Genomic DNA, 22,758 nt, shown 5'->3' with positions numbered 1-22,758 from the left:
TTTATAAATGGATTTGAAAGAATGTTTAAGGCATGTTCTCAGTCTAAACTACTTTCGACACATCCTTTCATCATCGGGGTATCCAATTTATTAAAGGTCTTAGGACTTCAGCAAAATAACAGTAGTGTCATATAAAGACCTTACAAAACACAATCATAAAATACTATAACTACTAGTACAAAGAAAGATAACTCTGACATTTTCTGAACAAGTACATTGCACTCTATAACATTTTAGGAAAATAATTTTACATCTAACTGTCGGACAAATTCTTATATTTTGCATTTCTGTAAATATAGGCAATGCAATTTCAAAAAGGGGCACTTTTGCAGCAAAAACTGTACCACTTCTACTATGAATATTCGAAAAATATATATCCCAGAATGGAAAGCTCATATGTACAACTGTTCTTTTCAAAGGTCAAAATATAGGGCTGTGTGGCGTATTTTTGTACGTTAACAAAACAAAATATCTATGAGTAGTATATCTATCCTCAAAAGAGGCGAGATCTTTGAAACAGTTGTATTTACAAAGTGCAACCGGTAGGAGCTGTTTCCCTTTAAAGACCAAATTATTATTTCTATTTATACAAATTTACTTTTATTTTATTTATATTCTTACCTGTTATCTTGAAAAGTATAATTGAACTGCATTAAAATGGTCAGCAAGACAAGTTCAAAAAATAAGTATGCATGATTGAAATCGTCAGGAGGCTCTTTTCTATAGCAGTTGTCCTTTACTGAATCTTTTTAACATTTGTTTTGTTTTTTATCCTTATATACTTAAACTTATAACAAATAGTTGTCATCTTGAATAGGCAATCGTGATCAGAAAGAGAAGATCTTCAATTCAGACATATCGGAGAAATCGTGCGACGACTCCTTAGTAGAGTTATTGCCCTTTGGTGAAGAGTTTTACCATTTTTTTTGCGTTTCAGCCTTATAACTTAAATTCATATTAGGTTTAGAAGAAACTTAATAAGCAAAATCAGACACACAAATGGAGGAAATTGTTTCACAACTCCTTATTGTAGTTTGTGTCCATTGATGACGATTTTTACCATTTTAATGCGATCTTTTTCCTTACATGTGATAAAAAAAAATATAACACTTTAAATTACAAAAATGATCAGCAAGTGAAGACAAACTAACAAGTCAAATTTGTTGATATGATTAGTAGATTGTCACTATTGATAGAAATAACTGCCCTGAAATGGGGATTGTTTTACACGATTTGGGGTTTTGAGCAAAGGCTAAAGAATATAGAGAAATCCTAGACAGATTAAATGATTACTAATACTTAATTAACAAAACTGAGAATTTTTTTCATGGAGTCTATTTTTGAATACAATGTTGAAGAATGTACTTTGTTGGATATGCACATAGACAAAGGTTCGCGACACCGGCCCATTTAAACATCTAGTTAAAAGTTTAGCAATAATACAAAGGCTACCGTCATATTTTTTCTGTTCAGGTCCATTTAAAAAGAATATAGTAAAGTAGTGCATATCAATAGAATATAAGTTAGTAGTGTATGTAAATAGAATACAGATAATCAGTACATATACGTAAACCTAAAAAGGAGTGTTGATTTGTGGAGTTCTAATATAGTATATTTTATCATCTAAGTCATCTTAACTCTTGTGGAAAATTGTCTCATTCACATATACTTATTTTGTATTGTATGATATGAGAACGTAAAAAGTTACCTTGAAATGAAACAATTTCAGACATTTCACTAGTAATCATTATGTTGTGTAGTATGTATCCAATGGTAGTAAAATTGAGGTCGGTTTTGGCTAAACACAAATATAATTGCTCACACATCGTTTACAAAAACTCAAATTAACCTTTAATGCGATTTCTAAAATTTTTGACCAATTTGACACAACATTGTATACCACTTTGTTGTATCTAAATAACATATGTCATAACGAAGTACGTTACTCTATAGTGCCTTACAAGATTTTGTGAGGTAGACGCAAAATACTTTAAAACGATCGTATTGACTTTTTTTGACCAAATATAGGTAGATCGGACATATAATGATTTTATTTAATGACTTCTTAAGTTTAGGATTAATTGTAATTAGTTTCTAGTGGCTTGTTTGTCTTTTATCGGCCAAAGCTTTTTTGTTAATTCTAATAGAGTGTGATCATTTTGAAGTATGACCATTTCGTTTAATTTTTTTTATGTTTTCCCTTGTAGTGGACGACCATACCATAATCATATATGGCCGTAAAATATTAGATATAAGTTTCACACTTTTTATCATAACTGATTCTGCTTAAGTCCTGATGCATACTACAAGAAATCAAGAAATAACTCATTGAATGCTAAATAGTTTACATTATAATACAGTTAAGTACTTATTCAACTCTTTAGTGGGTTGCTTAAATAAAATCAATTCTAAATCAACTGATGTACCCTGTTCGCTGCAAATAAAACAAAAATGTGTGTACAAAGAAATTGTCAACATTGATATCATATTTGCACGTACATTTTGAAAGAAATTATCAACTTTCTTCATTATTAGTTTAATATTGCTATTAATTGTAAGCTACATTTAAATACTGCTTGATTTACCTCATATTTCACAGATTCGAACATTAATACAAAAGATAGGAAATGAGCAGTTCAGAACTTTTTGGTGTCGTGGATTCATTTTAAATGCTGAATCACAACAAAAATGCATCCAATGTAGTACACGATTAACTTTAATTTATCAATCTATTAACGGAAAAACCGAAGACACGATATCAGTCAGTCATTCTTTGGACGCATTTTATATTCCGAAACCTGGATGGAGAACAATCACATATGCGTTTAATGTAAACAATCAACATCGTTTTTGTTCAAGTTTGACCATAAGTTTTCACATAAAAGAGCTTTTCAATTTAGACGCACTGGCCTTATATTTAAGCGATATACCAATGCGTATTGTAGAAGCATAACTAAAGTAAAAAAACACATCTGAGTGCTGGCAAGTAGATCTGTTTCAGATACGTTGAAAACAAGTGATTACAATGTACATTTACTACTGCATTTTTACAAGTATTTTTACTTTCTACATTTCAGACAAATTGTGGTGAAATTTTATTGGCTGTAAACCCATACAAAACATTGACAATATTTGATAATGAAGTGAGTATTATACAATAGTGTAAATAAAAAACGAAATAAAAATATTCTTTACGATTTTTAAAGTGCATAAATATATAATGACAAAGCTACTATAACTTCATCTACTGAAGACTCATCAGAGACGCTCGCATAAAAAAAGTTAAAAAGGCCAAAAAAAGTACGAAGTTGAAGAGCATGGAGTACCAAATATTCCTGAAATGGTTGCCAAATACAGCTAAGGTTATCTATTCCTGAGGTAGAATAGTCATTGTATTTCAAAAATTCAAAGTTTTGTAAACAGATTATTGTTTATTAGTGTGGTAGAATATATTTATGTCTCATCTTTATTTACCATACGACTCAAACAGTTACATCACCAACTCTGTGCCCAACGAATAACACAACTCGGTCAACTAAGGCTATTAGAATAGGTTTTATAATATGTATGCGACACCTTTCCTGGTCGGCTCAAGTTAAATTTATTGCGTAAAGTATAAAATGCTTCATTATTTATTTAAGAACCATGAAAAATACGACTGGAAAACATTTGAAGCAAACATGCCACCGCATATTTACAATGTTGCGGCTCGTGCATACCAAAGAATACGAGAAGCAAAGACTGATCAAGTCATTCTTGTCAGTGGAGAATCAGGAGCCGGTAAAACAGAAAGTACAAAACTCATGGTTAAGCACTTGGTTTACATGAGCCCAAATGGAGACGACGACTTGCACAACAAAATTGTACAGGTAACATGTTTATAATAATGATTCTTTTAAAAAATGTAGTAAGTACCTATAGATAAAATGCTGTATTTTAAAATGTTTTACGATATAATTGTAAGATATATGCGTGTTAATATTTTCGTTTATATGTGTACGCCTGAATGTATGTGTATGTTTTGAAGAGTTGCGTAGATTTAACATCATTATAGAAGAGTGTGTACACCAGGAGTTCAACACAATGGAATCAGAATCTTGCTCCCTCACCATTTATGCAGCTTATCGTGTCCGTTTTCTTAAAAATCCAATCATAAATAAAAACAACAGCAGTATGCCGCGGTTCAAAAGTCACAAATCGATTGAGAGAAAAAAAAACGCGGTACAAATTTAAACCGACGGAAATCTAAGGAGAAAAATTACGGAACAACAGACACACTGAAGTGCAACACAAACAAACGTCAACATACATAAAAACGGACTAAAAAACCATAAACAACAGCAAAGAATGGGTTGAATTTTAAAAGGATAAGAATAACGACAGAGTAAGCATCTCTTGTTAGACACGAATCACCAACCATATGAGAAGACATTTAAAATATTTAAAATTTGGAATAGAGCAAAATCAGTTAAAATACAGATAAGTCGAATATTCTGGATACAAAATATCTAAGACTTGCGATTTAAACATTCATTAACGCTTAATAATTTGATTTGTTTAGAAATACGCATTATAACACGATAACTTTAAGCTGTTATATTGTAAATCTAAGTAGGACTTGACACGTTTTTGAAAATTGATTTTGGTACGAAATAAACGCATGACAATTGACCATGCCTCATTCGATTTAGAAGTCTCCTAACTGCTCTTCTCCATCTGCAATTATGGAATTCTCCTTAAACACATGTGATATAACGGAGACTTACTGTACTAGAAATCTAATATTCAATCTCTGATGGAACACTGGATATATATATTTGTTTCATTAATTAAAGATATTTGAATGCGTTCAAAATCTAGATATGCATTATCAGTTTGTATTGTTTAAAATTTGTATCACTTAGTCACGGTGAACATGGATTTAATTTTAACGAACCTTTGATTTGTTAACGACATCTGCTTGTGTAAATATTCGAATAAGAGCTGGACATGAATTAGGTTTTTTACACTTATATGGCGTAATTCGAACAATAATAATTTTAAAATAAAATCAGGCGTCAAATCAAAGATATTTTATTCCCTTTTCATACATTAAATGGTTATATGTTATGGATGGTACATTATATTAATAGGTTATGTATGCTTCTTATTGTTGTTTTCTAGTCCTAGATGCATGGTGACAAACCTTCAGTTATTATTTTTTTGAATTGGTGGCTACATCGTGCATGTCTGATATACTATAAAAATTAATGTAAATACGCTAGTTTTTGACACTTTTAACGTGTCTCAATATATTGTATAATTTTTTTTCAGGTTAATCCACTTCTGGAAGCCTTTGGAAATGCACAAACAATAATCAACGATAATTCCAGTCGATTCGCTAAATTTTTAGAACTCAGCTTTGACGAGAATGGACAGGTTATTGGAGGTATTTAATATCCTATTTTACTAATAGAATAGTTAACTGCACCAACAGTTTAAAACGGAATTATAATTGTTCAAATTATCGAAAGTAATTGAATTTCCTCTAGGTGTGTCACTTTTAATATGAAGCATACAGCACTCGTTTCAAACTCAACATCTATCTACCTAAGTCTACCTAAGTGTATCCAAACGCAGGTGATCAGCTTGCTCCTCTATATTTGGCTCTATTTCACTGTCACTATCACTGTTGATTAATGTGCTACCTCCGATCGTGAAGTTGTAATCTATTGTGTAGTCATAAATCATAAGATGTTCTTTCCAATATTTATCTAGTCTTCGTTCGAATGTTTTAACGTTTTTTTTTGGCAGTTACAATTGTCTCAGGAAAACTGTTCCAGACTTCTACTACTCTGTTGGTAAAATAATAATTTCTAACATCCAGCCTACTCCTGTTCTTGACTAACTTCAAAGAATGCCTCTTGCCATTGAACCACTACTTAATGTGAAAATACCACTTGATGCCCTTTCATCATAGATGTTATTGAGAATCTTGTACGTTTCGATCGTGTCGCCTCGTAGTCTACGCTATCTAAGTGTTGGTAATTTCAGAAGTTTTAATCTGTCTTCGTGTGATAGATCTTTGGAAGTTTTTTTGTAGTCCGTCTTTGTACGTTTTCAACTGAGTCAATATCCTTTTTCTTATAAGGACTCCAAACACTGCTGGCATACTCAAGATGGGGTCTAGCTAGTGCTTTGAATACTAAGTTGTAAACAGAAACTCTCGCAGTCTGAGTACTTAAATGACCTTCGGATTAGTCCTACAAGTTGGTTGGCTTTGTTAACCTGTGTTTGTATATGCTTGTCAAATTTAAGCTTAGAATCTATGTTAACAGCTACATCTTTCTCACATGCCATAGTTTCTAGAGTTGTTTCTGCACCATCATATTTTGGCATCTTGTATCTCCCATCTTGGTTCTTCGTTTGTTTCGTGGATATTGGCAGCACTTTGCATTTATCGGGGTGGAACCGTAACAGCCATTTCTCACTTCATCTGAACAACTTGTCTATGTCTTGTTGAACTATGTCTATATCATTTGGGGTTTGTATATCTCTATATAATTGTGTATCGTCTGCGAACAAATATACCTCAGAGTCCACACATAAGGGTAAATCGTTTATAAAAAGAACAAACAGTATTGGTCCGAGAACTGACCCTTGTGGTATGCCACTAGTTACATTATGACACTGTGAGTAATTGCCATTAACTTGTAATCTTTGCTTTCAACCATTTAAGAAGCTCTGGACCCAGTTACATGTTTGGAACCTTATCGAAGGCCTTCATAAAATCAGTATAGATAGCGTCTATAGATCCTTCATTATCTAGAATTTCAGTCCAATGGTCTAGTACTTTTAATAGTTGTAATCCTGTTGATCGTTCCCCGATAAATCCAAATTGTCATATGGTCAACAATTCTCTTTCTTGTCAATTTTTCCATGATCTTACATATAATACTTGTAAGGCTGACTGGTCTGTAGTTTGACGCAAGCTGATTATCTTTGATCTACCTTTGTAAACAACGCTGTTATCTGACCAATTTTCCAACCTTCTGGTACAATACCAGATGAAAATGAACTATTGAAAATGATACAAAGTTGAATGTCAATTATGTCTGCAAGTTCATATAAAACTTAAGGATGTACCTGGTCAGGCCCTGGTGACTTTGACGTATATAAGTTTTTAAGTAATTTGTTAATTTCTTTTGGTTTAAAGACTTCATCACTAGACGGTTCATCGTACTTAATATATTTTCATCCTCGTCATCTTCTTTAGTGAATATACTTGTGAAAAATTCGGCAAGTATTTCAGCCTTATCAGTATCATTGCTTGCAATAAACGTTTTGCCATCTCTTTTATCGTGAAGTTCAGAAATACCACTTTTCGACTTTCATTTCAGTTAACATATAACCAAATAAATTTGGACAAGGTATGATAAGGGCCGTTTCTGGCCCCCCTTTTTCCAGAATTTTTAAACTTTGAAGTTAAAACCCATCACGCTTGTGTAATGAACTTCAGTATCTGCTCGTCCCTGTAGAACCATATTTTTAGGTGTTTTGTACTCAAATATGTTCAAACTTAGACCTTGAAAAGGCTTAAACGACGAAAAGTGTAAGAAATCTACAATTTCGTCATGTTCGGAAACGAAATTTGACATCAGCGCCAACGTAGACCATCTTGAAATTTTTAACCATCAACTGTACTCTTCTGTATCTTTCACATAATAAAATATCATGGTGGTCTACGTTGGCGCTCATGTCTAAAAATTCCAGTGAAAAATAATCCGATTGTTTACATTATTTCGGCAAGTCATTGTAATACGTCAAAGGGAACGGCACGGGTAAGAAATTATTCCGGGATACATAATCGATCAGAATATCACGTACGGATAGAATTACGCCGTATCCAGTCATCAAGACAGTCCGATATGCGGTTTAAATAGAACAAAAGAATTCGACCTCTTGTGTTTAGAAGGTAGAAAAGTGAAATAAACTTTGTATACGGTTGTCAAGATGTCACAAAAGTTACTTTCCGTAAAGTTATTATATATATTTGCATTCAAGTTGTTTAATTTTCATATTGTACAATTGTTAACAATGCAACTTGCAAACAATCGTTATTAAAACGACCATAAGTCAAGTTGTTACGTCATTTAGGGGGGCTCCTTATAAACTGCTACTTTTTTTTGCCCGACATAGAAAAAATCTGGGGGAAATTACCAAAATTGAGAAATGATTGTCAATCGTTTAAGACCATTCCCAAAGTGGCACACCCAAATTTGACATTTGTACGCAATTTCAAAGTTTGATGTTATATGACGGGGTTTTGTTAATTTATTTACGCATCGAACACACCCGTTCTATATATGTAACATCACATGACTTTTAAGTGATTTAAACTAAAAAAAAAAAAAAACAATATTTGCATGTTTGACATGTTTTTTTCTTAAACAATTACAATTACACCGACAGTCATAATTTCTGTATTATTTTAAAAAGTTTTGTTACACATTTTGTTACACCTTAGTTATACAGTAACCCGGATTGATTGACCATTTAGTAGGGATTTTGGGGTAGCATAGATTTATATCGTTGTATTCCTTTTGTTTGTGTTAACCAATTGTACATTCTGAATTATTTTTTTATACATCATTTATTGATCTTGTAATTTAGTTTGCGTCTTATTTCTTTGGTGTCATATTTTGGCTATGTTTGTATTCGATCATACAGTATAATAAGTCGGTGGTTGCCCGCGAATGGATTTTTTTATTTTATTTCTTGTGACTCTTTTGCGTCTTATTTGTTGATTGCAGTTGGTTTTTGTTTTGTGTCATGTGGCGACATGGTGTGATTTTTTTAAATTTTTTTTATGTGTTTGCATCTTAAATTGGGATTGCACCGAGTTATTTCATGATTTCTTTTGTGTTATATTTTCGAAACATTTTTATTCTATCTTATAGCATTTTACAATTGTCCGTCGACATAATGTGATACTTTTTTTGTTCGCCAATATTATTTATACGATTCATACGATTTGAATTTTCTATTTACTGTATATCTTTTTCTTTTCTTAGTAGTTTACCTTCAGTCGAAAATTTGCAAGACATTTAAAAGTCTTTACTTATTTAACAGTTTTACATTAGACTCAATTTTATTATAGTTTATCACATAAAGACTCGATTGTATTATAGTACTTTACTTGAATAACCGTCCCACTGTCAGTTGTATGTTAGTTCTCCACAACTCAGAAACAGATTCAAGAATATCAAAGTTCCCTTAAATTTATTGTTTCCGTATACGGACGGTGGCTCACTCTATTTTTCTCATACATGCTCACTATTACAAGTCAAGTACTAGTAGTACACGGGTGTCTTCATATTTCATGTACTACACATGCGTATATATATACATATATATTACTCGAGAGTGAAACATGCAACAATACTCTACCAAAGCAAGCCAGGAAACAATCCATCAACAAGGAAGTAAGTTAATTATTTAACTTCAAAGGGGGTATGTTTTTTTTTGTCTGAGCGCGAACATTTATTGTCCGCCTCCATCAATCAAATATTTTTTTTCTTTCAAAACTTAATATTATGAGGTTTTTAAAGATCAGAATTTATAATATCTTTTGGGGTCTTAAATTTTGCCGGACATCAATATTTTTTCGAACGAATTTTGAATCAGACGATACTTTTTTGGAATGAATCTTACCCCTCACTCTTTTTCACAATTTGAAGTTAAATTTTCGTTCCCGTATGATAATAACCAGCACAAAGACTTTCATTATGTTTTTTTTTATACATTTGAAGACTTCCTTCGAACTGTTCAAGCCAATATTCAGTGGCGGATCCAGAACTTTACATTAGAGGGGGGGGGGGGCGTTTACTGAGCTATGGGGAGCCCGCTCCAGTCATGCTTGAGTGATTCCCTATATTTAATCAAACACATTCCCGACTACATATTTTATGTAGAATGTACAACCTGTTTTATTTAATATTTTTTAAAATGATGATTCTAAAAGATAACGAAAATTAAGCATATGCTCTTTTAACTGTTCTTGAACAGGGCTCCAATTTAAAGAACAAAAGAGTTCAGATGATCAAGTTCTTTGAACAAGGAGAAGGGGAAACCAATGGCACTGCTATATCATCTCAGAAATTATATAAATTATTACCATCAGTATTACAAGACTATGAAGGATGCATTCACATCTCTTCTGTTATGGGTACGTTTGACAAATTCTGTATACACAAAAAAACAACAAGTTCCTTTTGTGGAATAACTTTATTCATATAGATTATTTCTCCTACATATCTTTATATATTGCTTTCTTTAGTTCAAATTGGAATCTCAGATTAGCATCTGGAACTTTAAAACCTCTCCTCTCTGTTCCATGCCTCTGGTCGACATGTGTACTTCAGAATAATTCCTGACTGTCAGATGTTTAGCAGAACTTTCACATAACTTCTTGATAAAACTGCTGTCTATCTCCCCTTTCGACACTGCAAACAAAAAATCGAACAGTCAATTAAAGAGGGACTGGGTTGCAAACACATTTTCCACGTACAAACGGATCGGAAATCCGAGCTCTTTCCCGGATCTGCCACTGGATGTATACATTAGATGCATCACAAAATATAAACATGTTATGAAATACATGTATACTAGAATATGAAATAAAGAAAAATATAAATCGAAAATGTTGAATTATCATTTATGTCTACGAAACCACAAGATCCTACTTAATTGGCCATGTTTTCAAATCAAATCAAATGTTTTCATTGGTCTTCACTTGTTATAAAAATGTACTGAATTTATTGTTAGCTAAATTATCAATGTTAGGTTATTGCATAGTCTTCAGAGCTGTATCTTTAACTAATGAATTGAAAAAGACGGGATATCATGGATATACGTACTAAACATTTGTCTATATTTTCAACATATCTAACACACATGTGAGAAAAATTAGTTTCAGAATACAAAATATCTCTCTCATTCTGTAAACAGATATTGTAGGATTGTTAAGGTAAATTTTTTTTTAAAGCACCCCCCTTTTTTTTGTAATATACACGGCAACAAAAAAAAAACCATTTAGTTAGAATAAAGAACTAATAAACGATAGTCCTATAATGTAGGACTTCAGAGTTTTATATCATTTACATTCAACATGTTTATCGGATTTTTTTTTTTTACTATCAAAGTTGAACCGTTAATTTTTATCGGATTTTTTTTAACTACCAATGTTGAACCGTTCAACCGTTCAACAATGATAGCAAACAAAAATTTGATAAAAAATGTTGAATGTAAATGATATGAACCTGCGGTCATATATTAAAGGACGATATATAAGACTTCTGAGGTTCATATCATTTACATTCAACGGTTTTATCGGATTTTTTTTTACTATGTACCGTTCAACATCAATAGTAAAAACATATCCGATATAAAACGTTGAATATAAGTGATATGAACCTCCTAAGTCTTATATAATAGCACTACGGTAAATAAAATAATTGAAATTTTGTAAATTGAGTGTGGGAGGCTATTTTAATCCACTTTATGAGTGTGTATATATAATGTTACAATGTAACAAACCTATCAAACACACCGTGAAAAATAACATTATCTCCCCTGGAAATGCTTAACAAACTGCTACCTTTTTTTGCCCTACATCACATAATTATGAAAACACATAACATAGATAGGGAATGCTGTGCTTGTGTACACGTTTGAATTTGTAGGTGGCACACTCAGAACGATCGTCTCTGGATTTTTCGAAAAAAATCTTCCATCGCTTTCCGGGTTCACGTAGCAACACGTTTCTTTCCCTTCCAGCGATTCCTGATTATGAATTAATCCAAAACATGCAGTTATCCCAAAGCAACAACTATTAAACAACTCACCTATACCAATGGTGATCGTCTAATTCCTAGCCGATTCCTTTAATCGTAACTTTCTTGACGACACCCATCGTTGTAGCGTCTATCATTGGAGTAAGCGAAATTACATGATTTGACAGGAGAGCGAAATAAACAAGGGGAGCAATTTTATCGAACTGCATTCCGGACTGAAGATATGTCACTCTCTTAAAAAATATGTTGTACAAGAAATTAGACCCACAATGATCAAAATAGTATAATACTGTACAGACAAATACGGAGTTGTGTCCCTTGAAATATGGTGAATTAATTTTTATTCATTAGTATTTTCAAATATTCAACGAAATCTTACAAATGAATTTTATAATAAGTTCTCAATGCATTCAAACGCTTTTTGCAGTTCGAAAGAAAATCATTTCCTCAAAACTTAAATAATTGCACTTTGAAATTTTCTATTTAACCATCTATAGAAAAATAGATTTATATATAATATTTATTAAGAGCACCACAAATTGAACAATCACAGAACGTGTATACTTGATAATAATATCAAGTGTTAGCAATAGACACAATTTATGTGCACAGTACTAGACTAATGCGCTATGCATGCACTGTGCAGTTATAAAATCCAAGTATGATATATAATTTTAAACATAATTCCATGTAAATTAAGAGCAGTTGATACTGAAACTAAGTTCACGTCAATTAAGATATACTGTAAATTATGTCTTACCAGCCTATTCATATATCGGTACACTAATGATTTTTCTTATATATGTGTCAGAGCACTCTTTTGACAAGCAATAATCATAAAATAAAAGTACAAATGTAGCATTGAATTGACTCAGTTCCTCTTTGGATTTTCAAATAAAACGTGACTGTATTTTTTGCCATTTCAAATATGTATTTTGTTTTCTCTGGAGTTCTATGTAGGTGAAAAAATTTCACGCCAAATCTATACCGAATCCGGGAATGGACTGGTAATTTTGACCTGTTCAATTTACAGGTAAACTATGCCCTCTTAATTCTATTTCACATTTGTTCCCCTCCCCCACGTGACAAAATGTCGAGCACGTTCATTAATTTAGATCTGTCCGTCCGTCCATCCATCCGTCCGTTCGTCTGTTTCTGTCCGGATATATACGTCTAGCTATCTCCTTCAGTTTTTTAGGCTAAAAAGCTTTTTTTTATTTATAATAGTGGTGTGTTTGTCTACAGGGTTTTGATTTTTTATCAAATTTTCTTTAAATGTCCGGTATTTTGACACATTAACGTTTTGGTACAAGATATATAAAGATTCGGTTATCCTCCTATATTTTTTTAGCTACATCTTTAATACCTAATAGGTTTATTTTACACATTATGAAAGCATGCATTGTCACAGGATTTTTATTATTCTTCAAATACTCTAAAAATGTCAGGTCTTTGGACTAAATCAATATTTCTTGCTACTAAAAAACAATTAGGGTAATTGTTGAATATTCATCTAAAACGGCATTTGAACTTGTTTTCCCTCTCACTTGTTATATATATAATTGAAGGCAAAAACAAATGGAACTTTTTAACGTCCTTGACTGGCTATACAGCCCTTGCACGGTCGGCTATATTGAAGGCATAAATTGCACCACTAGTACTACAGTTTAATGTTCCTAGTCCCTAATACAAATACATAAGATTTTTTAGTAGTTTCAAATATTTATTCAATACCGGAAAGGTTGAACTTAGTGACGATTTCATTGAGTGTGAAGCCAAAGGTAACATGTTTATTTAGCTTGCTTGTTAGCTGAACCGTGAAGTCATTGTTAGGTCAGGTGAACTACCCTCCTTTAAGAAATGACTAGTCCAGCAGATTACCAATCTATCTGTCTAATGGACTAGGCTACTTCGAAAGAAGGGTAGTAAACCTGACATAACAATGACTTCATGGTTCAGCTAACAAGCAAGCTCACCAACGATTTTACCTTTGGCTTCACACTCAATGAAATTGGCTCTAAATCGTGAAAGTTGAAACCTTTTGGCTGAACATTCAGTCCTGCAAGTGAAGGCATTCAGAATTAAAATAATAAATAGATCAACATTGAAAGGAGAAATAAAGGTTGAAAACGAGTGCACCCGCACGAGTAAGGATCGAGCTCACAACCTCAGTGTTGACTGGCTAGTGATTACAGAAGTAACTACTAAGACCAATCGGCCACTGAGACCCTGTAATGAAGTATGTCTACGTTTCTAATCAAATTCAAATGTTTCAGGGTTTCATGAAATACTACTTACCAATAACTGTTTCATTAAAAAAAGCATAACATTTTGGATAAGATTAGGAGATGTGGTATGATTGCACATGATACTATACACCGGCGATCAGTGTGTTAACTCCGTATATAAATCGTAGAAATAATGAACTTTTAAAGAAACTTGAAGATGTTCAAGCCTCTTTCGTCTACACATCTTCATGAGTGTTTTAACGTCTTAACCCCTGACCTAATCGAAATCTTTGAACTTTGTTTTCAGTATTACTTTCATTAGAATATTATGTTAAGTGTTAAAAAGTTCACAGTGTACGATTCTGAAAGTGACAAACAAGAGCATTGCACAAGCTATGTATATTTGCTATACATACTGTAAAAATCTTATACTGAATCTTCAATAGTAGTTTTATTCCATTTTAGTTTTTTAAAACGGTAATCATCATGTAAATGTGAAATGCTATATTTTTAACTTCCACTATTATTTATGAATTATAAGTATGCCACTTATTATATAATTAAAAGCTTTTTTATGCCCCATTTATGGACATTTTTTTTGTTTTGTGCGTCCGTCTGTTCGTTCGTCCGTTCATCCGTCCGTTCGTCCGTCTGTCCCGCTTCAGGTTAAAGCTTTTGGTCGAGGTAGTTTTTGATGAAGTTGAAGGTGAAGTCCAATTAACTTGAAACTTAGTACACATGTTCCCTATGATATTATCTTTCTAATTTTATGACCAAATTTGAGATTTACCCCATTTTCACGGTCCAGTGAACATAAAAAAAATGATAGTGCGGATGGGGCATCGGTGTACTTGGGACACATTCTTGTTTATTTTACCTATTAACTTGTTGATGTTTATACTTACTAATTGTTATGTGACAATCTGATTTGTATTTATGCATTTTTGTCGAATAAACCGACCAATTCCTTGGTAGCTATCGTTTATTTAATACTAAAATTGAGAATGGAAATGGAGAATGTGTCAAAGAGACAACAATACGACCATAGAGCAGACAACAACCGAAGGCCACCAATGGGTCTTCAATACAGCGAGAAACTCCCGCACCCTGAGGCATCTTTCAGCTAGCCCCTAAACATATATGTATACTAGTTCAGTAATAATGGACGTCATACTAAATTCCGAATTATGCACAAGAAACTAAAATTAAAAATCATACAACACTCATAAAGGTCAGAAGCTCCTGACTTGGGACAGGCGCAAAATGCGGTAGGATTAAACATGTGTTTTTGCATATGATTTAATATTTACTTCATCCAAATATAATAATGAAGCCAAAATCCTACTTTGGTATACAATAAAAACACCATTATTAAACTGTTGCTAGGCACTATTTTGGTCGCTAATCTTTATATCAGCATGGTATACAATTGGCTAACTTTCATTTCTTACTGCTAGATATTTTTGCATGTATTAACCAATCAGACCTGAATTTACTCTAATTTGTACAATTAAAAATCTAGTTCAATTTGATTTTTATCTTTTTCGGCTGTTGCTAAGCTACTTTTAGGTTGCTATGGTCAGTATGATTTTCTTGAAAAAGTAATGATGGCAGTGACTCAGACATCATAGTATTATATGAAAGAAAAATCATTTAGGGTAGCTTAATCTTTAAGTATTGCTATTTTTATACCTCATATGGCAGAAATTACAAATTTTTGAACCGTTGCTAGGCAATATTCTTGTTGCTGGGTTGTTGCTAAGCATTTTTTAAACTGAAATTGAAGTGACTTTTCATTTGCAACCTCAAGTTATTGTTAAACAAACAAAACTATTTTGAATTATGCTAATGTGTAATGAGAAAGCAATGCATAAGTGATAATTTGGCTATTTAATTAAACCGTTGCTAGGCAACCTTCCTTTTACCGGAACATAAAAAAAATCATAGTTTTGAATAATTTCTACAATGAGCCTATCAATGATATATATATTAACTTATTTGGGAAGGGGGCCAAAAACGCCTCTTATCATACCTTGTCCTTTACAATTTGTCTTTGCTAATTCAGCAATGTCTTTTTCACGGTTTTTACGTTCTCTAATTACAGTTGATTTTGTCTTGTTCCTAGCTTTAGTATACTCCCTATAACTATCATTGTCTCTCTTATTTGAATACTTTTCCCATGCTTTAGGTTTTTTTTCCTTATTACTCTTCTAGCTTCTACACTTAAAGGTTCTTTATTATACTTCTTTTTCGATATTTTCTTTTTAAGAATAGACTTATTCATTGCTATTTGTAATCTATCAATAAAAGCACTAACCTTTTCTTCAGTGTTTTTGTCTGCTAATAATTCTTTCCTATTAACATTTAAATCTTGACGTAACATTTCAAAGTCTGCTTTAAAATAATTAAACTTTTCCGACTTAGATACTTCATGTTTAATATAACATTTATACTCAAAAACTAAAACGTTGTGATCACTATGCCCTACTGGCTCTTGATATTCAATATTGTTAATAAAATCTTTATCATTTACCAATACTTAATCTAATAGTGATGGTTCCTGCTATCTCGTAGGTTGATCTACCATTTGCTGAAAGAAGCAGTCTTTTATACATTCTAAAAAGTTTTCACTTACACTGTCTTTGGCGGACCAAGTTTCCCAATTTATAGACGGAATATTAAAATCTCCAGTTAGAAGTATATGTGTATATTTCTTTTCTAAGTTACTTATTTTCAATATTAGTTCGTTTATAAATCTATGATTCTCTTCTGTTGATGACGAACTTTGTATATACAGCCTACTAAAAGTTTATCATTATTCATTAGATTAATCTCAGCACATGTGAATTTCTTAAAGTCGTGTTTAAAAGTTATCTCTACTGCTTGAAGCGCTTGCTTGATGTACATTATTATACCTCAACCACTATTTGGTGGAAAATTTTCTGGGAACATGTCATAAACCTCTAATGCTAATTCTGATTTATTAACTACATATCTACTGTTGTTCGGAAGAACTTCTGTAACCATAATTCTCTTGTAACAACCTTCATTCTGTATTAAACTTCACTTCATAATACTAGTCTCATCTACGTCACCCCATGATAATGTATGCCTTTGAAAAACATTTATTGTGAAAGTATAAAGAATACAAAACTCATAATTAAAGTGCAAAGCTACACGACAACGCCGCTGCTATGTTTATTAAATATGTTACACATGAACATTCATAAACACATATGTATATATATATATTATACACAACTTTATACTTCAAACAATATGATATCAAAAAGAAAAACAACCCTCCAGTCCTATCAATCCTATATATCTTATAAATAATTTAAATAAAGGGGGGACTACGTGAATAAATTAAAATTTACCAAGTGTTTAAAGGAGGACCGATCGCTTTGGTGCTGTCGTGCTGAATGACCGAAACCACCGTTTCGGCGGGAAACTGACCACACGATAGGTACGACACCTATATGCATCATGAAAAGACAAGAGAAAATAATTTCACTCTAACTCACCCGTATGAAATTATATTTATATCTGGGTTTACTTCATTATTCATAATCGTAATTTAAATTCATTGATCTTGTTTATAAAGCTATCAACATTTGTATAAATACACTTCAGTTTCGTAAAAGTGTTATAGTCTTTTTGTCCTTTAAAATGATTATAACCACAAATCTTTAACACATTTACATTATTTACATTGTTCAATTCTTTTTAATTTCTTTTGGCACTCTTATTACTTTCCTTGCCCAAGAGGGCCCTCTAACTTTTATGTATAAGTGTTTTTCCGACTTATCATTTTCATTCTTCTCTTTAGCTTCTGATAATACAAAAGTCAACCATGTATTAAACAAAAGTCGTGTCTATTAACATACATGTAGAAGATATAAAATTAAAGGAACGTGAAATTAGAATCTTCCAAAAAAAGAAGAATGCAAAAAATACAAAATGAACTGCTTCAAGAAATATAGAAATACTTAAATACAGAATTAGATAATTTCAATTCATTAGTTAGCCCATAAATGTCCCTACCACAGAAGGAATGTGGGGGGGGGGGGGGGGGGGGGAGGGGGTGTCTTTTAAAAAAGTTACCTGTCATCTGTACCAAGTCAGGAATATGACAGTTGGTATGAGCATTTTATTTTGTCTTTTGATTAGGGACTTTCCGTTTTGAATTTTCCTCGTAGTTAATGTGATTTTACTTTTTTCTACATATTTTAACAAGTATCGTACATAAACATTAATCCATCATAATGACAAATATAACAAACACAATCAATTAGTCCAAAGAATTAAAGAAATGAAGGTGCATTAATAAGTAGATGAATACAAAACGAAGTTTTTAATAAGTTTTAACATTATCCCTTTGTAAGTAGTTTTGACAACCCTATTCGTCTTACATTCTAAGATTATTCGAAACGCGACCATACTGAAAGTGTAATAACATCATACCAAGCAAGATGAGTCCTTTCGTATAATACACGCATATATCCGTACAATATATTATATGCAGCAGGTAACAAAACCATTATTAAATTTTGATAAAAGTTTATATCATATCTTGATTTTCAGCAGCATTGCCATTTTACGAAAATTCTCTATTCAGTTGCTTACCATTGTAAACTTTATAACACATCTTTTTTAGCTGCAATTCGTGACTACATGTTAGAAAAGGCAAGAGTTGTTACTTGCAATAAACGCGAAAGAAACTTTCATATTTTCTATTCCCTGTTCGCTGGAGCCAGTAAACAACAACTGAGCGACCTTAATTTGTCGGAAAGCACAAATTATAGGTATGTATAATTATAGATTTAGTAAAACAAAAAAATAGAAGAAAAAAAACGAAACAAGTAGATTTGTTAGTAACGAAGACATACTCCTTCAATCAAAATATTTGAAAACTGGAGCTGGCATGTCAGTAAATGCTAGTAGAGCCTTGTTAGTTGATGTATCATTGTCTTTTTGCTATTTTTTTATTACCTTTTCTGATATCGGACTTGGACTTCTTTTAAACCGGGCCTTACTGTGTTTTATTGTTTGGTGTTGTTTATTACACATTGATAAGAGGTATGGTTGAGATTTCACAAAACATGTTCAACCTGCCGCATTTTTTTGTCTCGTTCGAAGTCAGGAGTCTCAGAATCTTTGACCATTGTTCGTCTTATATTTTTTTAATTTGAGTATTTTCATATATTTTGGAATTTTGTGTGTCGTCCATAATTTTCATTGAATAAATTCATATTTTGTCTCTTCGACAAGTTCCCCATTTTCATTTTTATTAAAAATAATTATACTTTGATTGATTTCAGAACATTCAAATACGACATGAAATCACTAGTCTGATTTGTAGGGTTTTTTTTAATTTTTAATTTTCAAACAAGTACAGAGAAATAGTTTTTTTTAACTTGATATTTGTTTGCATAAGTCTGATTTTAAACAGACGCGGCTCAGTTATGTTAGAGTAATTAAATCTGCATATTTAATAACAGCTTTGTTTTCGGAAAGCGAATGGCGGACAATGGGTAACAAGAATGGAACTGAATTGATTTTGATATCCTTGTTTTTGGTAGCAGTTGCGGTTTAATTTTATTCTTTTTTTTTAAAGTAAGGGATAAAAATATTTTTTTCAGGATCATGAAGTGTGAGTGTCTCAAGTTGTTGGAAGAAAAAACGAGATACAGAGAAATATACACACAACAGATGGATGCCTTGAAAAAGATAGGCTTCGATGAAAATGTTTGTATGGATAAAATGTTCTTTATTTTGAATGACAATTTTTATTTAAGGAGGTTCGCTACTCTGCTTAAAAATAACAAACTTTTTAAAAGAATGTTTTAAATAGATAGTATATAAATAAAGAAACTAACAAAGCAGGATAAAAAATGGAGGGTCCGTGTGATTGTTTTCGAGTTATATATAAGCCATTGAAAATTTGGCGAGAAATAATTATCTCTAGATTTTTCTTAAATGGCATCTTTTTTGTTTAAAAAAAATATGAAAAACTAACAAGGATTTTATAAGATTTTGAAATATGGCTTTTTAACTATATGTTATAAAAATATGAAAAGAAAAGTAGGGGTTAGTTGGCAAAATTTTTTAATACATTAAAACCAGAATATTCCGAAATCTGGCAAAAATTTTAAAAAAAAGAGGAGCAAACATCATTAATTGTTAACTTTGCTCTTACTTTTGTAATTTTGATTGGTCTATTGTATTCCTAATTTTTAGTAAATATACCTTATCATAGTTGGGCAAGTGATTGCAATATAAACCATGCATTAAGGTTTCATTTTTATGTATACAGACAATGCACTTTCAAATAGGAATTCCTTTTTCGGCTACAGCTGTGCCACTATGAAGTTTCGTTTAAAATTATATCCCAGAATGAAAAGCAAACATGCACTACTACTTTATTTAAAGGTCAACACATATGACTTGGGCTTTATGTATATGCTCTTAACTACCCCTACCCCAACATTGGGACAACTGCATGATAGTTTTATGGAATGTTTTAATGATACTATTTAGATTACAAGGTTCCATGTTCTTTTAAATACTCTACTATTGTCAAATTTGAAATATAATACCAGCTTAAATCGGTCAGTGCTATTTATTGAGAATGTATTTCTGCTCTTTGGTCCGGTTGATGTCTCTTTGAGACATTTCCCATTTTCCTTCTCTATTATATAATATATTTTCAGGACATGAACATTTTACATTGCATGTTAGGAGCGATTATCCATTTAACTGAAGTGAAGTTTCAAGAGGCGGACAAAGTAAATGAGCCTCTAGAAATAGTGAACATTGACCAGGTTGAGCTAGGTACTCACATTATTTTAAAAATTTCTATTAAAAAGCTGTTATCATTTTTATTTAACAAAAAAACCTTTCTTCTTAATGTTTGTGAGTAACACAACACGTCTTTCCACAAACATATACATTTAAACAATTGTACATATACGATTCAACATACAACACGAAACACTTTAGTATTTCAACTTCAGTTTTTAATGATAATAGTATATGTAAATCGAAATAGATATAGAATTTTTTATAGTTAGCCTCTCTTTATTATTATGAATTAAAAGAAACAACAATAAAAGTGTTTAAACAATGTGCAGAAGAGATTCTCAAACGTAAATCCAAAGTACAAACTGGCAATGCAATGGGAAAAAAACAAAAACAAGGTCTTTGCATCGGAACTAAACACATTTATTTAAAAACGAGTTGTTGGCATGACACGGGTTATGTTCTTCTCATATATGTTATGATGGTATGATACTAAACCTCTCACGGGGAGGATTGTGTCTGATATTCATATGATGAAGACATAATTTTTCAATCAGTTTAATTGAAGTCTGGAGCTGGCATGTCAGTTAACTGCTAGTAGTCTGATGTAATTTATGTATTATTGTCATTTTGTTTATCTTTTTTGGTTACATATTTTGACATCAGACTTGAACTTCTCTTGAACTGAATTTTAATGTGCGTATTGTTGTGCGTTTACTGTTCTGCATTGGCTAGAGGTACAGGGGAGGGTTGAGATCTCACAAACATGTTTAACCCCGCCGCATTTTTGCGCCTGTCACAAGTCAGGAGCCTCTGGCCTTTGTTAGTCTTGTTTTATTTTAACTTTTAGTTTCTTGTGTACAATTTGGAGTTTAGTATGGCGTTCATCATCACTGAACTAGTATATATTTGTTTAGGGGTCAGCTTAAGGACGCCTCCGGGTGCGGGAATTTTTCGTTACATTGAAGACCTGTTGGTGACCTTCAGAATCTGCTGTTGTCTGCTCTATGGTCGGGTTGTTGTCTCTTTGGCACATTCCCCATTTCCATTCTCAATTTTATTAGTATACAAAATGTAACATAAAATACTTAAGATTCGAAAACGAACCCCATAAAAACCTGTGTTGATCTCAGGTGATCCAGAGGGTGAATCAGCCATGCTCAATGAGGGGCTTCTTTTTGTTGCTTGTTTTTAAAAGTACAAACCTGATGATAAATCTTATTTGGTTAATCATATTCATGGGAAAGATCACCAGGCTACGACATTTGGGACATATTCATCGTCATCTTTAAAATAAATATTCCGTAACAATCAAACAACTCTTGAGAGTCCGTAACAACAAGTAATAACTTCAATTCATTTGGAACCCTTTGTTTATTAGCGTCCTTGTAAGCAACAACTCTCTGATAGGAAAATCAAGTTCTGGAATATCATATCAACTGGGAGATAAAGCTCAATACGCTGGATTGTTTGTTTCTTAACATGGAAAAATTACAATTGGGAATATGAAAACCCACGTTTCATCGTTAAGTTATGTTCCCAACCGACCCTCATAGTCAATTTCGAGATTAAAGTCAAGATATGAGACAAACTTAGTTGTATTTTGTTTCCCTTATCTCAATTTCAATTCTATAGATGCGTTGTACATAGTCACCATTCTTTAAATTATATTGTTAGAGGATAACATATGTATAGCGGAACATGAAATTGATTTATAAAACTAGCTTCTTTTTGTTCTAACAAGCTTATATGAAGATCAAAAGAATAAGTCGGCAAGAAGATAAGCACAGTATCATTTGAATTACTCTTACTTAACTAAAGTTTGAATAGTTAAAACAACAAAGGAAGATTATAGATTTGCCGGCAAAATAACAAAAATTAAAGACATGACA

The 22,758-nt window shown here is 32.1% G+C and overlaps 1 protein-coding gene across 1 annotated transcript in view; it reads left to right on the top strand.

Moving 5' to 3' along the window:
* The window catches only part of LOC134705759 (unconventional myosin-Ia-like), a 30,533-nt gene extending 9,748 nt beyond the window's left edge, over positions 1-20,785 (top strand). The window contains exons 2-7 of the mRNA XM_063564477.1: positions 3,078-3,143; positions 3,642-3,869; positions 5,314-5,428; positions 18,723-18,870; positions 19,708-19,866; positions 20,779-20,785. Coding sequence (XP_063420547.1) covers positions 3,078-3,143; positions 3,642-3,869; positions 5,314-5,428; positions 18,723-18,870; positions 19,708-19,866; positions 20,779-20,785 — 723 coding nt within the window. The remainder of the gene's footprint in view (positions 1-3,077; positions 3,144-3,641; positions 3,870-5,313; positions 5,429-18,722; positions 18,871-19,707; positions 19,867-20,778) is intronic.
* The last annotated feature ends 1,973 nt before the right edge of the window (positions 20,786-22,758 follow it).

Source organism: Mytilus trossulus, chromosome 2 (assembly GCF_036588685.1).
Source record: "Mytilus trossulus isolate FHL-02 chromosome 2, PNRI_Mtr1.1.1.hap1, whole genome shotgun sequence".
NCBI lineage: Eukaryota > Metazoa > Mollusca > Bivalvia > Mytilida > Mytilidae > Mytilus > Mytilus trossulus.
Note: the sequence above shows the minus strand (reverse complement) of the source record. Positions and strands in the feature narration are given on the sequence as shown.